Source organism: Ostrea edulis, chromosome 5 (genome assembly GCF_947568905.1).
Source record: "Ostrea edulis chromosome 5, xbOstEdul1.1, whole genome shotgun sequence".
NCBI lineage: Eukaryota > Metazoa > Mollusca > Bivalvia > Ostreida > Ostreidae > Ostrea > Ostrea edulis.
In genome coordinates this window covers 40,831,450-40,853,604 of record NC_079168.1, presented here as the reverse complement: position 1 = coordinate 40,853,604, position 22,155 = coordinate 40,831,450, and the positions used below count along the sequence as shown (strand labels likewise).

At 35.9% G+C, this 22,155-nt stretch overlaps 2 protein-coding genes across 3 annotated transcripts; one reads left to right on the top strand and one right to left on the bottom strand.

The window, feature by feature from the left end:
* Positions 1-806: 806 nt before the first annotated feature.
* LOC125652951 (actin-binding Rho-activating protein-like) lies at positions 807-1,310 on the top strand. The gene has a single exon (XM_048882439.2). The coding sequence runs from the start codon at positions 807-809 to the stop codon at positions 1,245-1,247; it is 441 nt and encodes a 146-aa protein (XP_048738396.1). The 3' UTR covers positions 1,248-1,310.
* Positions 1,299-19,897, bottom strand: LOC125652950 (cytochrome c oxidase assembly protein COX16 homolog, mitochondrial-like). Of its 2 annotated transcripts, none has more exons than XM_048882438.2 (4): positions 19,758-19,897; positions 11,411-11,491; positions 9,452-9,526; positions 1,299-1,811 (listed from the first exon to the last, which is right to left on the bottom strand). In XM_048882438.2, exons 1-4 carry the CDS (start codon positions 19,836-19,838, stop codon positions 1,578-1,580), a joined length of 471 nt encoding a protein of 156 aa, XP_048738395.1. In that variant the 5' UTR covers positions 19,839-19,897; the 3' UTR covers positions 1,299-1,577. The 2 variants fall into 2 exon arrangements, with proteins under 2 accessions (XP_048738395.1, XP_048738394.1); XM_048882437.2 differs by lacking the exon at positions 19,758-19,897 and adding an exon at positions 19,525-19,726.
* Positions 19,898-22,155: the final 2,258 nt, after the last annotated feature.

Here is a 22,155-nt window from a genome sequence, read left to right as displayed (position 1 = left end):
ATTTAAACCTTTTTGATATAGGTAAAACATTTCTTGAAAATTTGTTGTGTTGGACCAATGCCAAAGATTCAAGAATAATCAAATGCACAGTGTGCAGAAACCGTCAAATTCTGAATGTACTATTTATGGAACCTGGGTAGCGACAAGAAATTCACTATCGTGAAATCGCACTATCGACTTATAGGTCATGGTGCGATAACTATGACGATTCGTCATCGTATTATCCGAATACCGTAGGCCATTGCACCAACTCAGTCGTATTGTCTTCTCTGCTTCATCATAAATTTACTTTCTACTTTCATTTAATTCTGTCGGAATTCCCTGTCGTTCAAACAGCGTACATTGCTTACAACTGCAATGCATTCACGAGGAAATTGCTATCATTACAATTTGTAGAGAATTGAAAATATAAGCAGCCAAGAAATAAACTCAAGTTTTGAAATTACATATGGACATGAACTGCAAGGATTCACGCGGGAATACGTCACAAAACACGTTAGCGCTAATGTAAAGTATACTTACATGAAGCATTGTAGTTCATATTCTCAAATATTTTCAAATTTTTTATTTCTTATAATTTTTATTCGACTTTCATTTCTGTTGGAATTCCCAGACGTTAAAATTGACGTACTATATTATCTGTATATCCATACGCGCATTGTTTGCATTCACGAGGAAATGGATATCAAATCAATTTGTAAAGATATCAAAGGCAAATAAATTGGAAATGAAAATATTATTGGATGTACCGCACAAAATAAAAAATACTGATACTGATATTATATTTCTTTAGAATCCACGCCATCATGGCGGACATAACTCGGAAAGTAAACCAATGGCAGAAATTGTGTGACGATCATAAAGAAAAACAAATGATAAATCCTTTCTCTGCTTGGGAGGGAGCGGCACACAGACAAAAACTGGATAGAGACGACCCTAACTATGGCCGTCCCGTGGAGGGGTCCATGACGGAATACAGAGGGCGGAAGGCAGGAGAACTCATCAGCGGAGAAATCCTGGAATTGTGTCACGTGATTGCTGATCTCGGTCAGAGGAACGCGGACGCTTCGTTCAGTATTTCTTTTGGACAACTATTCGAAGCGTACACGACTATATCGAACAAACTTGTCGGCATGTTGATGCGAGCGCGAAAACAAAAGTTACTGACTTTTCCCGGTGAAATGTTGTTTCAGAGACGAGATGATGATGTGATTATTACATTATTCAATATTCCTGACACGGACTGACAATATCTGTGGATGATACGTTATTTGTAGTAGAAAAACTCGAATAAAAACTGCCAGAATATATTTTAATTTTTGGCAATTTTCTTCTTACTATAATTTGAAACACAGCACATATAAAAATATTTCTAAACATTTGCCCTTTTTAGCTTCAAATAATGTATTTTGACGATGCTCATTAGTCTCGGAATAGATAGACGTCTTCACAAAATCGCTAGTCACACAAACTACGTATACAGGCATGTACACATCACACACACTACACTACACATCACACACATTACATGTACACATCACATACATTACACGTACACATCACAGGTCACACACAAACTATTTATTTTTCATGGAAGCGTCCTGGTGGCGTTTAATAGTTTCCAGCCATTCACTTTTCTTATCCTGGTATTTTTTCCAGTCCTCGCTGCCCTTTATCCTAATGTTTGTTTTCTTTATTTGTTTGTCCCCCTCCTCTTTGATCTTTTTAAATGTTTCCATGGATTTATCGTCGTCGGGTCGAGGTCCCCGGAAATTCGCCCACTTGTCTATCTGGGCATTCTTCTGAGTATCCTGAATTAATAAAGCAACGGCAGATGTAACCTCTACACAACCACACCAATGTCAGATAGTAAATGACTATATGTTACTAGAAGTAAAGAGGCTCTTCGCTTTCCCAGAGTGCCGTGAATGATCAGATCAGAAATAATTAAGCTTCATGAAGCACTACGTTAGAAAGAAGAAATCACAAATAATGGGTCTAGGGATCCGGTTTAGAATAGGTCCTCAGTACCCCCTGTTTGTCGTGATTCTTGAGAAGATGGTTTTTAAAGAATTTTTCACTCATATGGAGACGTCACCATTGTTGATGAATTAGGCTGCAAAATTTAGGCTTATGCTCGGTGCTTACGGCCTTTGAGCAGGGAGGGGCCACACTTGCTGTGACACGGGACCTCGGTTTTTGCGGTCTCTTCTGAAGGACCGCTCCATGGCATTTAGTCACCTCTTACAACAAGCAAGGGGTACTGAGGATCAATTTTAACCCGGATCCTCACGGAACCAGTGGTTCTTCAGAAGAAGATTTTTAAAGACTTCCCTATATACATGTATCTGTATATAGAACTTTGATCCCATATTGTGGCCCCACCCTACCCCAGAGGCCATGATTTTAACAAACTTGAATCTGCACTATTTCAGGAAGCTTTACTTTCAGTGGAATGGAAACTTTCCTGACCCAGTGGTTCCTGAGAAGATTTTTCTTTACATATTCCCATGTAAACCTTTGATCCCATATTGTGGCACCACCCTACCCCCTCCCCCCACCCAAAGGGGGTGGGGGTGGGGCATGATTTTAACAAACTTGAATCTGCATTATGTTAGAAAGCTGCCATGTAAATTTGAATTTTCTTGCTTAGTGGTTCTTGAGAAGAAGATTTTTAAAGATTTTCCCAATATATGCCCCCCCCCCCCCCCTCAAAGAAGAGGGTCATATTGGTTTGCACCTGTTGGTCGGTAGACCACATGTTGTCCGCTCAATATCTTGAGAACCATTCACTTGATGATTATGATATTTAATTTGTAAGTTGGCTATGAGTAGAAGAGGACCCCTATAGTTTTCCAGGTCCAAAGGTCAAGGATCAACCTACTCTGGACATAGGAATATAATGTCCGCTCAATATCTTGAGAACTCTTTGCTTGACAGACGTCAAACTTGGCACACTGGTACATGTACATCCTAAGGAGTAGATGACCCCTAATGATTTTGAGGTCATATGGTCAAAGGTCAAGGGTCAAACTAGGCATAGAAATATACTGACCATTCAATGTCTAGAGAACCCTTTGCTTGACAGACATCAAACTTTTTTTTTTTTTTTTTAAATTTATTTTTGTATTTTTTTTTTAAACATACATACAGTATATATATATATACATACATTCTGCAAAGAAACTTGTACAAAATGTTTATAAGAAACTATCAAAGGTATATGTATATATTATTTTCTTCTGAGAGAGAGAGAGAGAGAGAGAGAGAGAGAGAGAGAGAGAGAGGAATTCAGTCATTATTTAATATATTTTAAAAAGGTACATATATATTGAAATTTATAAAAAAAAAAATAAAAAAAATTTAAAAATAAAAATAAAAATAAACAACAACACTCAAAGAAATAATTGATTCCAGCGGTTCCAGCAGATGTCAAACAAATCTTTTTCACCATTTTTATATGCAATATGTCTTTGAGTTTCATAAAATGTATTCATTGCTTGACAGACATCAAACTTGGTACACCAGTACATCTTCAGAAGAAGATGACCCCTATTGATTTTGAGGTCACATGGTCAAAGGTCAAGGGTCAAACTGGACATAGGAATATACTGTCCGTTCAATATCTTGAGAACCCTTTGCTTGACAGACATCAAACTTAGTACACTGGTATATCTTCAGTAGAAGATGACTCCTATTGATTTTGAGGACACATGGTCAAAGGTTAAGGGTCAAACTACACATAGGAATATACTGTCTGCTCAATATCTTGAGAACCCTTTGCTTGACAGACATCAAACTTGGTACACTGATACGTAATCAGGAAAAGATGACCCCTATTGATTTTGAGGTCACATGGTTAAAGGTCAAGGGTAAAACTGGACATAGGAATATACTGTCCGTTCAATATCTTGAGAACCCTTTGCTTGACAGACATCAAACTTAGTACACTGGTATATCTTCAGTAGAAGATGACTCCTATTGATTTTGAGGACACATGGTCAAAGGTTAAGGGTCAAACTACACATAGGAATATACTGTCTGCTCAATATCTTGAGAACCCTTTGCTTGACAGACATCAAACTTGGTACACTGATACGTAATCAGGAAAAGATGACCCCTATTGATTTTGAGGTCACATGGTTAAAGGTCAAGGGTAAAACTGGACATAGGAATATACTGTCCATTCAATATCCCGAGAACCCTTTGTTTGACAGACATCAAACTTGGTACACTGGTATGTCTTCAGGAGAAGATGACCCCATTTGATTTTGAGGTCACATGGTTAAAGGTCAAGGGTTAAACTGGACATAGGAATATACTGTCCGTTCAATATCCTGAGAACCCTTTGCTTGAAAGACATCAAACTTGGTACACTGGTACATCTTCAGGAGAAGATGATCCCTATTGATTTTGAGGTCACATGGTCAAAGGTCAAACTGAAGATAGTAATATACTGTCCACTCAATATCTTGATAACCCTTTTTGCTTGGCAGACATCAAACTTAGTACACTGGTATATCTTCATGAGAAGATGACCCATATTGATTTAGAGGTCAAAGGTCAATAGTTGAATTGGACATAGTAATATATCGTCTCCTATATTTTAAGAATCATTTGCTTGATTGACACCAAACTTGGTACACTGCTACAGCATAAGGAGTAGATGACCCCTATTGATTTTTAGGTCACATGGTCAATCCACTCTTATTGTCTGCTCAATATTTTGAATTGATTAAATGATGTGTGTATAACCCTTTTCAATTTTGCACCATGGGGGGCATATGTGTTTTACAAACATCTCTTGTTGTATTTAAAACTGTGATCCCCTATTGTGGCCACACCCTACCCCTGGTGGCTATGATTTTAACAAACATGAATCTGCACTTTGTCAGAAAGTTGAACTTTCCCAGCCCAGTGGTTCTTGATATGATTTTTAAATAACCCCACCCTATTTTTGCATTTTTGTGATTGTCACCCTTTTGAAGAGGACATGGCCCTTCATTTGAACAAACTCGTTTGAATTGGCCCAGTGTTTCAAGAGAAGTAAAAAATAAGTTTACAGACAGACAATTGACGGACAATGAGTGATCAGAAAAGCTCACATAAACTTTCAGCTAAGGTAAGGTAAACACAACAGAACGAAATATTACTTTTTATAGTTATAATACTTTGGATTCTGTAAAGCGTTAAATTTACCTTCATATACTCCCCCCCCCCAAAAGCAACAACATAGAAAAAAACCCAAAACAAACCTCCACCCCCCACACGCCAACACCCCCCCCCCTCCCCCCTCCAAACAAAACAGGTCAATGGGCCACAATGCTCACCATAGTAAATTGAACTCCAAAGATGAACTATGAGAACAATTTTAGTGGACTATAACATGTTTCCCCTTCAAAAAGCAGTAAACACTTGTTTTCTTAATTTTGTACACAAATTTGATATTGTAAAAAAAAAACCCTGATACATCATAGTAAATATTTTGTTTGACAGGTCTGAGAAGATTGATTGTGTGTTGTTGGACGCCCTGTGAGAATAGATCATTCATACGGAAATGTCCCCTTTGCCATGTAGGGCTTCAGAAATTGGGCTTATGCTTGGTGCTTACAGCCAGTGAGGCAGGGCTCGCGCTGCCCATCGCATTTGTCGCATTTTGCGATTTTTCAGAAAAAAATGCGACAGAAATTCCGGAAATGCGACACGGACATTTCGTATTTTAGTATTCGCGCGCAATTTTGAATTTCAGCTGTTGGCATCCAAACAGCCTCAGGGCTGTTTTACCTGTGCAGAATGTGGATACCCTGTCGCATGGGAACAATAAGACTTAGGGGCGTCTTGTTTATTTAGCAGTTTACACAAAACAAAGGGTTGATCCTCTATGTGCAGGTAGGTGTGAATGAAATGAACTTTGCGCGTGCCAGTTGCCTACAGTGCAGTACATATCGTAAATATAGAGATACCCGAGTCATTACTGGGGAGCTACCTATTTTGTACTAGATGGAATAAAAAGCGTGTGATTGTGCACATAAGCTAGTCAATGGAAGATACTTCCGTGTTAATAAAAATATATAAAATTTAATTTGTCGGTTCATCACAGTACAAAAGCGATTTCATCTAGAAAGGTAAACTAGAATGTTCAGCTATATTTTCTAATCCATTTGACGTTAGTACAGTGTATAAATAGAGGAATGTTGGGAAATTGCATTATTCTTTAGTTTGATCTATTTAGAAAATGGCCATGAGGAAACGCAAAACAGTAGGTTCTTCTGAAATTGCTATCCTGTCATCTTTTGACTTCACATCATCTTAAGCCATTTAAAATTTGTTTCAGACTTCATAAAGTCCCTTCTCCTCTACATGATGAGATTCACGAAAGGACCACTTTGTCATTCTGGATTTCAAGATGAAAACAAGATTCTTCAGTGAAAATGTAGCTGCAATAATGTAGCCCTATCCAATTTTTTTTTATTCTGACGTTTTCGGGATAGGGCTACAATTCCATAGGATCTCCGTAATGGTGCAAAATAATTTTATGAATAACCGACAATAAACTCTGTGTATTAGTCCCAAATGTTGTTTACACCAAAAGGAGTACCAACTTTGTGCTCGGGCATGCCTAATATAGGTGTTTTTCATTAAATATAATGTACAGCATGCAAAATTCTTCGTCTGCTCCGCCATGCTTGTTATCGCGAGATCTCGTAGGTGGATCTAATGAAAAGCCCAAACATTGACAATCAGCGCGAAAATGTAGTTACTGAGCCACTTCGACAAAGAAAGGAAAATCATATTGTTGCAGAAAGAATTTACACTCTGCTGTTCGGTTTTTAACTTGATATTAAATTCAAACCTTTTCAATACCGACGAAATAGCTTTCGCCTCCATACTTGTCCATTGATGTAAATACTACCTTATATGGCATATGCAAATGACTTGACAACCGGAAGTTGAAACTTCAGTACATCAAACATGGCGCACAAATATGAATCGAGAAATTGGAATTTATCGAAATTGTTGAAAACGGTAGAATAGAGCCTCACAAATCTAAAGTTGCAGGTTGTAAATTTATATATTGACTAAGAAACATAGAATATCATTTTATTTACGTAAAGAAAGTCAGGAAATGTTTAGAATGAGCGCAAATGTTGCGGGAGTGAATCACTCCCGCATTTGCACCATTACGGAGATCTTAAGGAGTTGTAGCCCTCTCCCTAAAAAAAAAAAAAAAAAAAAAAATCAGAGAGGGCTACATTATTGCAGCTAGTGAAAATGTGATGTGAAACTATGATCATGTGTTATATATTACAGTAATTAATTTTCAGTAACTTTGTCATCAGTGACTTTTTTTAGACTGCAAATTTAATGAGTAATATATGTCATTTACACTACTAAAATGATTAATAAACATTTAGAAACTCATTTCTTGTCTTTATTTAATATAGCCAGTTTATATGCTATGAAATACTCCTATATTTTTCTGGTATGAAATAGAATTGAGTCAACTTAGCCAAAAACAATATTTAGAAATAAAACTATGATTGTGCTGCAATGTCATCAGACTGACTAAAAAGCAATCTGCTGAAATACAATCGATTTTCACAATATCCTAATAATTATAGTGATTTGTGATCAAAGCTAAACAAAGCTATGTTGTATACATTGTGTAAGAATAATCAGAGATATGATATGTTGTATATGCCTCTTGAATAATATACATGAAATATAGATCTACAGTAAACGTGTATGAGTCGATGCACGCGCATTAGGTTGCGACACAAAATTTTGGTCCAGTGTGAGCCCTGTGAGGGTTCTTATATGCTAAACCTGCTGCAACATTGTTGACCATTGGTATGAATCTAGAAGCTATCTGTTTCTCAAATAACTTAGATTCCTAACCTTGGCATATCATAGCATCAAAGCAACTTCTGTGTCAAGTAAGAACTTCTAATATCTCTTCAATACAAAGTTTGGCTTGGACAAATTCTTTTGTTTTCTAAGGTGACCTTCACCTTGGACAAATGAAGTTGAATAATGGGGACAACAAACTGTCTGGCTACAAAGAATATAACACAAGTCTAACAGAAGTCTGTATTTGGTTGTTCTTTCATTGTTATTTCCCCAAAATATTTTTTCACAATGATTTGATCTTGAGATCACTATAAAAGGTTATATGAAGGTCATATGGTAAAATTAGTAATGTATCTACATGCCAAATCCTATGTGAAATACAAATGTAGGATAATGATATGGCAGGAAGAAGCATTTTGCTAAGAAGAAGAAAATGAAGAAGAAATTAGACTGAAACATTATCTCCCTTTAGGATGAAACGAAAACATAAAAAAATCTAAACTTTTATCTCAAATGTTATGTGACATTAACTGTACATCAAAATTATTAGATCAATATAAATATTTATCATAGAGAAACGATATGATTTGAAAAATTGAAGGTTTTGTGCTTCTGAGATTTTTAAAGTTTATATTCCATTTTGACTTAGTCCTGATCTGGGGAGGGAGCACTAATGACTATCATATATCAATGTGACTTAGTCCTGATCTGGGGGAGGGAGCACTAATGACTATCATATCCCAATGTGACTTAGTCCTGATCTAGGGAGGGAGCACTAATGACTATTCTGCACTGCAGTGTCCTGCAGAAGCTTCCAAAATGTTTGTATCCAGTTTCAAATTTTTTTTAATTCTTGTAACAGAAATGATTCATTTGTAATGAAAAAATCAACAGTTATTTGTAAAGTACGAGTACGTACTGTGTTCTAATGTTATAGTACTGCAGAAGTGTGATGACGCAGATTTGTGGTGATTATGATTAAGTTTTAAGGTCATGTGTGATGTTTCTGATATTTTTTCTAAAATGATTTATCATGTAAGGTACATAGAGTGTCACTTTCAAAGGAATAAAATATATGTGTACAGCATAAGAAAATGCTGATTTTCTTTTACTTTGCACCACATGTCAAAAGATTGAAATTGATTGTATCTTGTTTAATATTCCTCTAGAAAAATTTTCACTCATATGTAGACGTCACCATTGCTGGTGAAGGGCTGCAAAATTTAGGCATATGCTCGGCGCTTACGACAGGTGCCACACCTGCTGTGACACGGGGCCTCGGTTTTTGCGGACTCATACAAAGGACCGCCCCATTTAGTCACCTCTTACGACAAGCCAGGGGTACTGAGGACCTATTCTAACCCGGATCCCCAAAGGACTTTTCTGAATGAAGTGAAACCTAACATTCTTGATTGAAAATAATTTGTCAGTAAAATAACTGTTGTACCAGATTTTCATTTTCTGAATGTCAAAAATTTTAAAATGGGACGTGACTGTTACGAAATTATTCCCAAAAATAATTAAAGAAATGCAAGATAAATACAAAACAAAACTTAATAATAAAGTCTTTTAAAACAATTTGCATCTAAAATTCATTTACCTTTTGAAGTTCCTGTAATGTTTTAACTTGACCAAACTCTTCAATAAATTTCTGGGTTTCTTTATCTGTAAGTAACTGAAAAAAAAGATGATCATATTTCCTGCAATAAGTAAATGAAAGTAGATACACCTTCCTTCTGTGAGAAATATCTACCCCATAATCTGAAATGTCTATGAACCTTAATCTATACATACTGTACAAGTAATAATCCATAGTTGCAAACATGCTGAGTAAGGACACAAATACAGTAATATGCCTAGTGGAGTCATTTAGTGAATGCTCGAAAAGGTTGAATAAAATGTGCTTTTTAATATATACAGGTAAGTATTTATTTCAATTTCTTAAATGAAAATCATTTGTAAAAACAAAACAAAAAAAAATAAAAAATAAATTATATAAAAAAAATGTACTTTTGCTTGTAGCTAGTTCTAATTTTTAATAATAACTGTGGACTTGTTGTCCTAATGTCTCATATTGTAAAAAATCTGAAACATATATGTTTGAGGGCAAGTCTACCACTAGCTGCAATAATGTAGCCCTCTCTGATTTTTTTTTTTTTTTTTTTTTTTTAGGGAGAGGGCTACAACTCCTTAAGATCTCCGTAATGGTGCAAATGCGGGAGTGATTCACTCCCGCAACATTTGCGCTCATTCTAAACATTTCCTGACTTTCTTTACGTAAATAAAATGATATTCTATGTTTCTTAGTCAATATATAAATTTACAACCTGCAACTTTAGATTTGTGAGGCTCTATTCTACCGTTTTCAACAATTTCGATAAATTCCAATTTCTCGATTCATATTTGTGCGCCATGTTTGATGTACTGAAGTTTCAACTTCCGGTTGTCAAGTCATTTGCATATGCCATATAAGGTAGTATTTACATCAATGGACAAGTATGGAGGCGAAAGCTATTTCGTCGGTATTGAAAAGGTTTGAATTTAATATCAAGTTAAAAACCGAACAGCAGAGTGTAAATTCTTTCTGCAACAATATGATTTTCCTTTCTTTGTCGAAGTGGCTCAGTAACTACATTTTCGCGCTGATTGTCAATGTTTGGGCTTTTCATTAGATCCACCTACGAGATCTCGCGATAACAAGCATGGCGGAGCAGACGAAGAATTTTGCATGCTGTACATTATATTTAATGAAAAACACCTATATTAGGCATGCCCGAGCACAAAGTTGGTACTCCTTTTGGTGTAAACAACATTTGGGACTAATACACAGAGTTTATTGTCGGTTATTCATAAAATTATTTTGCACCATTACGGAGATCCTATGGAATTGTAGCCCTATCCCGAAAACGTCAGAATAAAAAAAAATTGGATAGGGCTACATTATTGCAGCTAGTCTACCACATGTTCTGCATACGATCAGTTTTTAAATTGAGGCAGGCTACTGCCAATCTAGTTGATCTTACAGGGGTTTCAACAATCTCGTTCAAAGACAATATTTTGCGAATTCTATAGTTGTTAAAACAATCTAGTTTGCCAATACAACCTGTAATTGGGTCAAATGCTGTCTGACACATTTCATACCAATTGTTAGGTTGTTCTTTACACACTGATTTTGACTACAGATTACTCCATTTACCTGATCAAGATAGAGGGCTCACAGTGGGTGTGACCAATTGACAGGGGATGCTTACTCCTCCTAGACACCTGATCCCACCTCAGATATGTCCAGGGTTCAGTGTTTACCCAACTTTTAATTTGGTATTCCTTATAGGAGTTATAATATTGATCACTGTTTGTTTTCCACCTTTCTATGGTGGAAATCCCACTATATATACATATGAATAATAAAATCAGATATCCCAAGGGGTGGAGAGTGAGATGTAACTATGTACTAAGGGAGTGGGTAGCATTATGGGGAGAAGCCACTACACAACACAGGCAATGGAACCTATCTGATTGCCCTAAAATAAATGAAGAACATGTCAAAACTAAAGATTACCGATGACTTCTTCTTATCTCTTCGTCTGTACACCAATTTTTGTGTTTGTACCAATATTGCTGTGCCTGTCATCATAAATAACTGCAAAAGAAAGCAGAACAATTAAAATTTCTAATACATGTAACATATCATAATTTATCAAACTGACATGCTTTCAAATGACATGGTTATAAGAATTACATTTTTTCAGAGATTGCAAATAGACCTTTTCAAAATACATAGACTAAAATTAAAAAATCAAAGTACTGAAAGTACTGAAAGACGGGGGTCAAATTATTCAATGCATAACTTTGAGAAATGTTGCAGTTATGCTAATATGACAATTCATATGAAAACTCTCCAGACAAATACTTTAATCAGACACAGGTCTTGAATTGCAGATTTACGTACAACTTCCTATTCGTGTTTTTAATATAAGAAAAGAAGTGTTCAAAATCGAAATTTTCTTGAAGTCTGTTCCTTTAGTATGGTTTTGATAGTTTGATTGATTGTATCTTGCTTAACGTCTCGCTTGAGAATTTTTCACTCAAAAGGAGACGTCACCAAGACTGGTGAAGGGCTTCAAATTTAGGCCTATGTTCGACGCTTATGGCCATTGAGCAGTGGGTTCTTTAGCGTGTCACACCTACTGTGACATGGGTCATCCGTTTTTAAGGTCATCCCGGAGGACCCGTGGCATTCACACCTGATGCCGAGCATTTGGCGATGGAACTCACTACCTGTTTGAACGACTTAGGTCTGTCGCGGCCGGGATTCGAACCCCGACCTTCCGCATGCGGGGCGAACACTCTAACCTCTTGGCCACCGCGGCGGTTTGAGGCCAAAATGAATATCTAAAGGAATGCTTGTATTGTGACCTCCTAGTCTTGTGGCCAGTTTAATCAATATGATCCAGAACTTGATATTCTTGGTTATCATTTCGCCGAGATAATTCCTTCCTTATTAAACCTCAATATTCTTGGTTTGTATCTCATAGTCAGGGTCACCATTTTATCTTGTGCACTTAGCTCTTCAGCTATTCATAGCTAAATCAGGTGCTGAACTCTTGTGAAAAAACATGAATGCTATAATAAAGTAAATGAAAAGAAATATAGATAAAGGTATGGAACAAAGTTTAATATGTCAACAGAACAGAAAGATAACATATGATAGGTTGACATATGACAGTATATGTTTAATAGCTTATTTTTTATGGACCAACATAATGAAACCAAATGTCAAAGATAAAATTGATAATGGCATACTTTGGAATTGCACAATACAACCTGTCAATAAGACGTGAAAGGTTAAAATCAAGTGGATATGTAAACACTCCAATTCTTTCTTTAGTAAAGAAAATTGTCCAAACTACTAAAACTGTAAACAAGAACATGTAAATTGTAAACATTGTTACAAAATTGGTAACATAGTAATTTCACATTTTTTGACACACATTTGGGCTAGAAGTTTCCTATGCAATGAAAAAGAAGTCCACAAGCCAGAAAACTGTCTTCTCAAGTGAAACAATATAACATGAAGCAGGGGTTGAAATTCACTTTTTCTACCACAGGCTAATTTTAGCTTGTGGGTAAAAAATTCACAGCCTAAAACAAAAACCTAGCTAAAATAAAAATAATGAAGCAGCGCTATTTTTTTTTTTTTTTTTTAAATCAATGATTTTCCCCATCATTACTGAGCCTAGTGGGTCAACAGGCATCGTTTGGACAAGACACTAAGTTATGTAAGTCATATGGTGCAATGTTTAGGTCTCTTGATTATCGCACTTCTAATCCACAACCTGTTTACCGCAGGTCTAGATCCAGTCTTCCAATTTCATGCCCTAGTGATTTTTAAAGCGAATACCGGACTCATGGTTTTATAAACAGCACGATCACGAGTCCTATGAACTTTTTTGATAATTGTCTATAAAGTGAGCAATGCACTCGTGTCATCACTACAACCTGACCTCAATATGACAATGAATTTAGACAGGACATTCTCATGATTCTGATAAAAATAACTACCGGAAGACTTGGTAAAACATAGTCTCCGATATTAATCACCCTTATAGGTGAACAGGACTCATGGCACATGTCTATATTTTTCATCATAATGTGATGTCCAACCTCTAAAGCATTTGTTTGACTCCGAGTTTCTTAAAAAATCATAAAAGAAAAATCCGGATAGAAACGGTTGTTGAAATCGGTCGTTGGTGTAAGCGTTTGTATGATTCAGAGTGCAAGTTTAAGAAAAGCGAATAGCGCATCACCGTATAAAACGGATACGATCATAGTTTGTAAATCACCACTCGCTAAGATTTTCGAGTGTCCACTATTTTTACTCACTATTTTTCAAATGTACTCGCTAATTTCAAGCACCGATGAAGTGCTGAAAATTCATGCATTTTAGAATATTATGCATATACCAGTATCTGGACAATTAAAAATTGTAAAAACATTACTGTTGAATAGTAATAACATCGATACAGAACAGTGAACTCTGATTGTGTAAAGAATATAATACTGTTGCAATGTGAGATTTTGAGCTAATAATACAGACTGATGCCTGATCAGGGTTAAATAAATTGCAATGCTGGGTTTTCAATCGCTATTTTCAGTATCACAGGAGATGGACATGTAAACACTCCAAACTTGTATAAAACAAAATGTGTTTGTGAAACACAAAATGCCCCGATAATGGCCAATTCCGAAGATGGTCAAGGTCACAAAGACAATATCTTGGTACAAGTAGAAAGATCTTGTCACAAGAAATGCTCAAGTGCAATATGAAAGCTCTAATATTTACCATTTAGAAGTTATGACAAATGTCAATCTTTTTAAAAGTAGGTCAAATGGTTTAGTACAAAAGGAAAAGTCTTGTCACAAGGAATACTCATGTGAGATATCAAAGCTCTAGCAAATACTTTTCAAAAGTTATTAGCAAGGTTAAAGTTTCAGACAATTACAGAATGACAGACAGGACAAAAACAATATGCCCCCCGATCTTCGATCTCAGGGGCATAAAAATAGTCGGGGACTTCTTCATATGCATTAAAATCTAGTAGTTTCTGTAACTCCTCTTCTTTAGCTGCCTTTATGAAATTCTTTTCTTTCATTTCACCCTCATCAACATTACTTATATTGACCTCTTGTTCATCAACTGAAACTGACAATTGGTCAACTACTACATTGTCAACATTTTTCCATGGTAGGCAACCAAAGTCAACACTTTTTCTGTCTTCACTTACGTCATCTAGTATGTTGTACCAGTTCTTATTAGTGCCTGTTGCTTTTCCCGCTAAACCAAGAACAGTTGCTTTTCTCCGAGGTTCATCGGTATTTAGTTTGTAAGCTATTTTGTCATTTGCTTTAAGATGCACACTTCCTGAAGCACTGTCTCCGTTTCTGGTAGATTCCTTATTGACTATAATTTCTGACAGCTCATATTCACTTGCTTTAGAGTTTGTTGTCTCTCTGGCATTCCAGTGTTCACCCTCAGTAGTTTTCTTTGCCTCTTCATTTCCTGTTCTAAAAGAACTGTCCTCAAATTTACAAAGTACACGAACAAACACACTGCCATGACATACAAAAACCACTTTACCATCTTGGAATACAACTTTTCCTGGTCCTACCCATCTTTCTTTTACCTCTCTTTTGTAGAATACACTGTCTCCATTATTGAAAACTTGCTCCGATGCTCTGACTTTACTTCTCAGTGCACGCCGTATTCTTTCCTAAGCTTCTGTTTGGATGTAAGCTTTTCTAGCTGAATGCAAAGCGTTCAAATGTTTAGCAAAAATTTCACTGGTTGTTGTGCCCATAAGTGCCGGTAATTTCTGTCATAATATTAGGTAGGTTTGGATTGGTTCCAAAAACAAGTTGGTGACTGCTGAATCCGTTCCACATTTGAAGAGAATTCCGTGCCATATTTGCCCAACATAGTAGAGCCTGACAGTCTTTCTTTCCATACTCCGCTTCGAGCTTGATTAACATGCTATCAGTAATTGCATGTACCCTTTCACACAATCCATTCTGGAAAGGACTCATTCCAGCCGTTGTACAAGTACGGACATTGAGAATGGACATCACTTCTCTCATTTCCTCAGAGCTGAACTCTTCTCCATTATCAGTAAATATGGCCCCCATTACTCCAAATACCCCTATCCAATGTGTCATCAAAGCATCAATTACTTCACTTGGTTTCTTTCTACTTATGAACACAGATACAGTATATCGTGACCACATGTCAATAATGTGCAGAATCCATCTGTCATTCCACTTTTTTAGGTCCATTGAAACTTTTACATTAAACTCTGTTGCCAAAGGCAAAGCTACAACAGGTCGTGGTGGAGTTTTGGCAAACAACTTGCAAATGTCACATTTTCGCTCAATATCTGACAATGTCTCATGATATTCTTCCTTCCAGTTTTTCGCATCTTTCAAAAGAGCTACTAGCTTCTTCATTGGTGGATGAGCAAACTGTCTATGAAGTTTGAGAAGTTTGTCCTGAGAAAGTTTTTCATCATTATCTATTGTTTCTGCCTTGCATACATCTGCAACTGCTACAGTATCACACTTATCTATTGGAACACAATAATGGCCAGCTGTTGTCAAGTTTAATCTATGTCTTTTCCAAATATTGTGGCTGTATCATTCTCCAAGTCCATTTTCACGGTAGCCTTTTTCATGGAATCTTTAGACAAGAGTAGGGATATGTCAGATTCTACAACATCTGTTTGAATGGTTACAGCTTTATCTGCTAGAACAGCGGGAATGCTGAACTCTCCTGTAGACTTGAGACAAGTTCCTCCTCCAAATTTAAACACTTTCTTACTGTCAGAACACTTTATCTTCTTCCTGTCCATATCACTTAAAGACTCAATATAACTGTTGAACCATGTCTGACCACAAACTGTACTACAAAATCCACTGTCAAGCACCGCAGAGTTCTGGGCATCCACACATAAACGAGACATGTCTTCTCGTTGAAATCCAGTAAATAACACTGCATGTTCTGTGGTACACATATTAACCTTTGCCATGTTTTCCCAGCTATGTGGACAATCTGTAATCATGTGCCTGTAAGAGCCACATGACTTACAGGTCAATAGTTTACCTTCACTGCCAGTAGGATTTATGTCCTTCTTAAGTCCTCCCTGTTTTTGACTAGCCGTTGATTTGAATGAGTTGTATTCCGGCTGATGATAACCCTGTGACTTCGTGCTATCATAGGCTCGACCACATCCACCACGTTTGCCTCCAGAAAATCCAGGTCGATAAGATTGATTTCTTACATACCCAGCTGCTAACAAGGCTTCTTCATTCTCAACAAGGAATGCAGGTTCCAACTTGATACTTGGTCCTGTTGAATGAGCAGAGCTGGAATCACACACTTCACCTTTAAACTTTTTCAAAGAGCATTTTGCTTGTTCATATAATGTAGTTTTCTCATCATAGTTCATCCCGGTTAGCACAATCATAGTCTCTTCTTTTGAAATGTTAGCTTTGCACAGTAACTTGAATGCCAAGATTTCAGGTGGCAATTTCATTTCAATTTTTTCTTTTTTCCTGTACTTTGCATCAAACACGCTTATGTATTCCACAAAAGTCTGTCCCTCTGCTCTCCTGTAATCTTCAAACTTTGTTAAGCTATCAGCCAGATCATCCTTTGCAAGGTGTTTATCTAGAAATTCAATTAATGTTTCAAGCCCTGTCTCCTTCTTTAGGTCATCCAGTTTAATTTGATCAAACACTTTTTCACGAATTTTTGATTCATCATCTTCAGGTAATGTTAAGGCAATTGCTACTCCCTGTTTCTTCTTTTCTAATTCTGTAATTTCTTTCCATGCAAGCAACTCCTGTTTGTATAGCTCATAAGATTTTGACTGACTGTATTTTGGTGGGTTGATTTTTGTTGCCATGTTTTTCCTACTCAAATCTTAAGAATTCACTTTGAAACACTGGTAAAGTTATCACTCACAGTTTTCAGCCTTCATTCACACTAATGGAGTGTCCTTTTCCTTCTCGGAACCACGCTATATGCTACCAATTGTTAATTTACACAACACCATGAGGTTCCCTCCATTTAATATAATGCTAAAACTCACTCCCCAAACTGAAGAGTTACATAAACACAAAAGAAAGAGTTATCTAACTTAGCATAGAATTAACATTATCAACATGGCACGGTGCACTGTATTCTGGAGCTAAGAGACGACAATATTGGGATGATAATCCACGTAAGTTCACAATCTTAATCCGAGGTGTGACTTTATGAGATCTTTGTAACACATGTTGTATTTTTTTCAAATCATTAGTCTCTCTCAGTCGTGTGCTTTAAACTAGGGTAGTTCATAATCCGTTCATAGTCAACATGAATGGATTGCGCCACGAGCTGAAATTGGTTGGTTCATAGAGGAAAATGTGATTTGTAAGATATAATAAATATATAAGTATTGAAAAAGTAACCGTGGATGGAATAAATAACTGAGGCCTTGTCTCAGTCAGTGATATCGAAGATGGCCTAGTCCAAGCACACTTCGGGCGTCTCAGAGACGTCTGATTAAAATAGCAAGCATGTTGATCTTGTCCATGTTTACATGACACAAGAAAGTGTTAGTGTCACTGCTTCAGGCGGTGTCCTGTTGTAGGATATAGTCAAACACTTTGAGTTCGTGTTTTTTTTTTCAACTTGAATTTTTTAGATGAAATTTCCTAAAGTTTTGAACATAAAGTTTGAATTGACACTAACAGTCTTCAAGATTTCAAACCATGTGATGTAAATAGGTGGTAGATCTCTGGACAGCGAGTATGCCGCAAAAGTGTACCCTATGACCCTCACCATGCACCAATGATGCATGTTTGTTGTCTGATAATTCATTAAATTAATGGTAAATGAAAGAACTCTCAATCTTATCTATATTATCGCACTTTAAAGAATATTTTTAAAGATTTTCCCTATATTTTGATATAGAGATATGCCTGTTTTCTTAACTTCCTGTCAAACAGTAAATGCTCAATTTTGCTAGTTGGAAAATAATCCACTAGCTAATATTTGCGATACTTGGTAAAATGGGTAGTAAAAACCGGGCTGGGCCAGGTCACCTTCGTAATCCGAATTTTTTAGTTTTCTTTGTTACTTTATTTTCGTTTGATGTGAAACTTCTTAATCTTAATCTAGATGATACATTGGGTCTTCACTACAAAAATTACGGCATAAATTTGCTTCATTGTGAAAATATCAACGATTGTTTATTTCAGGTTGGTAAAATGGGTACCTAGCGAGAAAAAATACACATTTTTCTGTGATTACAACTGATATATGTTACACAATAATGAAACTAGACATAATTTAGATAAATATTATGACAATTTATCACCAAAATGCTGCAGTACCTGTTATGTGAGTCTTAATTATTTATTTGATATTTACGATTTATTAAAACCCGGGTCAAAAGGAAACCGGACACTGGTACCCATGGCCGAATATTAAAATTCCGAAAAAACTGAAGGTGTTAGCTGTTACTTTCATCTTCGACGCATCCTGAACATAATTCAGCTTTCCATCAATTACTAATTATGAATGGATATCATTTTGATCTCACAATTACGGTTAATTAATCAAAAACAGTAGCAACTAAATCAGAATAAATAACGCTGGCCTGGGTCAACTGCATCCGGTTTCCTCTTGGCCCGGGTTTGGAAAAATCGCCGATAAGTAAAATAAATGGCATTGAAATTGTCAAATAATGCATTGAGTATCAAATTCAACTCTCTATGAATTGAAAAAATACAATGTTTTCAGCAGCAGGTGCATAGTTTACAGAAAATATGCAATAATGTGTGTTCTGGTCTCGCTAACCATTTTACCAACCAGATTTTATACAATCATTGCATTCTTTATCTGTAGGTAATATTATGTACTAAATTTTGTACTGAAGACTGAATGTATCATTAAGAATATATTCTGTAAGTTTCAAAACCAGCAAAGACATATCAACGAAGAAAACGAAAGAAATCGGTTTACGAAGGTGACCCGGCCCGGTTTTTACTATCCATTTTACCAACTATCAATATTTGCTAGTTATGAAATGTTAATTTCGATCCCTGTCATTGGGTTGCACGGGATATATTTACTCTCGCTGAAGAAATAACTGCGTTTTCACGAAAATATCTCGCTTTAGGAGAAGTTCTTTCAATTTCCAGCTTGTTAGTTTGCAGGATCCATGCCTGGTCACAGGATTGTGTCAAAACCCTGTGGCCCTGGTAACATGTAAATTTGGTTTGGACGTCCGTTAACATGTATAAGAAAACTGGTTTTACATATGGTCATAATTTAAAAAAAAAAATGAATTAAAATGCAACAATACCATTAAAGGCAATCCCTTAGTAAAGAAAGGAGATCGCCTGAACTCCCGAATAGCCTGTTGGTATGATGAAAACATTCTCATGCCATTCCTACTTTCAATTTCAAAACATAAACTTCATGTAATAAGATAACTCGTACGTTGAAATTTCCAGCTAAGATCATACTATATACTATATGAGAATAGTAGTTTTGGAACAAATATATATGAGAGAGAGAGAGAGAGAGAGAGAGAGAGAGAGAGAGAGAGAGAGAGAGAGAATGTTAAAACGTGTTTAGTGAGGACAAGTTTTTGACAAAAGTTGTGACGACAGAGTAGACTATGAGAACAAAATTCTGAAGTTGTGTAGATGTACTGTGACTGACGAAAATTTGTATAATTTGTGACTGATGAAGATGTGTAAATGTGACTGATGAAGTTGTGTAGATGTGACAGATGAAGGTGTGTAGATGTGACAGATGAAGATGTGTAAATGTGACTGATGAAGGTGTGTAAATGTAATTGATGAAGTTGTGTAGATGTAATAATAATAATAATAATAATAATAAATTCTTTTATTTAGACAGGATAGCACAATTAGTACAAATGACTAGTTTACATTGTGGTCCTGTATAAAACATATTCACAGACAGATAAATGAGAGAATAGAAAAATAGATAACATAATATAAAATATATACATAAAATACACACACGATATCACTGGGGGAAAAATAAACATATACATCATATCTATATATCACTTATTTGAGAAATAATGCTGCAAATATGTTGATTTAAAAGATGTAATAGAACCACAACTTCTGACAGACTCGGGCAACTGATTCCATAAAATTGTGGAGGATACCTTAAAAGACCGTTTATAATATTCAGTTCGGACTTTTGGTAAATATAAAATGCCACTATCGCTACTTCTTGTTGTTCTGGAACTAACTTGGCTGACAAAACTAAAAACGTTCATATATTCTGGTCTCATGTTATTAAGAACCTTAAAAGCAAGCACTAGTTTTCTATATACAAAATAATCATGAACAGGCATCCATTTAAGAACACTAAAAATATCAGCTGTAGAAGTCTGAGTTACTTTCACTTTCAATATAATTCTGGCTGCCCTTTTCTGTAACTTAAAAAGTCTGTCAATAAAACCCCTGTTTTTGGTTGAGCACCAAACTGTGCAACAATAGTTAAAATGAGGAAATATAACAGTGTTATAAATTTTCAATAATGCTGCATTTGACATAAAAGTTTGCGGACGACGTAAAATGCCTATTTTCTGTGAAAGTTTCTTGCATAAAGAATCAATGTGTACAGACCAAGTTAGACATTCATCTATTTGTACACCAAGAAGTTTGGCCGTTTTAACAGTATCTAAAACAATATCTCCTACTTTGATACACATTTTTCTACACTTTGAGAGTTTTTGTGCAGTGCCAATCAACATACATTGTGTTTTCGCTAAATTCATTTAATAAGTTTATTACTTTGCATCCATTTCATAGAGTTTAAAAGATCATCATGTAACCTTTGCTCAACAACATCAATAGATTGATGTGAAACATCCTGAGATGTATCATCTGCATATATAGAGACATTTGAGTGCTTTAGGCATTTAGGATAATCGTTAACAAATAAAATGAAGAACAATGGACCCAATATGGACCCCCGAGGCACTCCTATTGTAACATCTTTTTCATCTGACAAAACACCTTTCCATCTAACACATTGTGATCTTCCGCTAAGATAAGACTGAAACCATTTAAAGGAATTTTGACAAATACCAAATGATGAAAGCTTGTGTAACAATACCTGGTGGTTTACAGTGTCAAAGGCTTTACTTAGATCAATAAAAAGAACACCTGTTAATTTGCCACTATCTATATTACTTAACCATTTATCAATAATGTTATGAAGTGCTGTTTCGCAAGAATGCTTTGGTCTAAAACCGGATTGATGTTCCGTTAAAAGATTGTTTTTATCCAAATACTCGTAAAATGAGTTAAAAACATGTCTTTCTATAATTTTGCTCACGATTGCTGAAACTGACACGGGTCGATAATTGTTCACCATAAAATTGTCACCAGATTTAAAAAGAGGGGTAACTCTAGCTTTTTTCCATTCGGATGCAACCACACCACTTTTTATAGACATGTTTAACAGATATGTTAAAATTTTACCAATCACACCCGAGCTAATTTTCAACAGCTTTACAGAAATAGCATCTAACCCCGTAGCCTTCGAATTTGACATAGCATTTATTTCATTTCTGACAAAATTAATAGAAATATTTGGAATGCTAAAAGACCCCCTAGGCATTAATTGTTCATGTGATTGATGAAGGTGTGTAAACGTGACTGATGAAGGTGTGTAAATGTGACAGATGAAGGTGTGTAGATGTTACAGAT

Coding starts and splice junctions, on each gene's coding strand:
- LOC125652951 (XM_048882439.2), top strand. CDS start 807: ATGGCGGACATAACTCGGAAAGTAAACCAATGGCAGAAATTGTGTGAC.
- LOC125652950 (XM_048882437.2), bottom strand. CDS start 19,689: ATGTTAACGGACGTCCAAACCAAATTTACATGTTACCAGGGCCACAGG. Junction 11,492..19,524: donor CAGTTATTTCTTCAGCGAGA/GTAAATATATCC, acceptor TTTCTTTTGCAG/TTATTTATGATGACAGGCAC. Junction 1,812..9,451: donor CATTACAGGAACTTCAAAAG/GTAAATGAATTT, acceptor TTATTAATTCAG/GATACTCAGAAGAATGCCCA.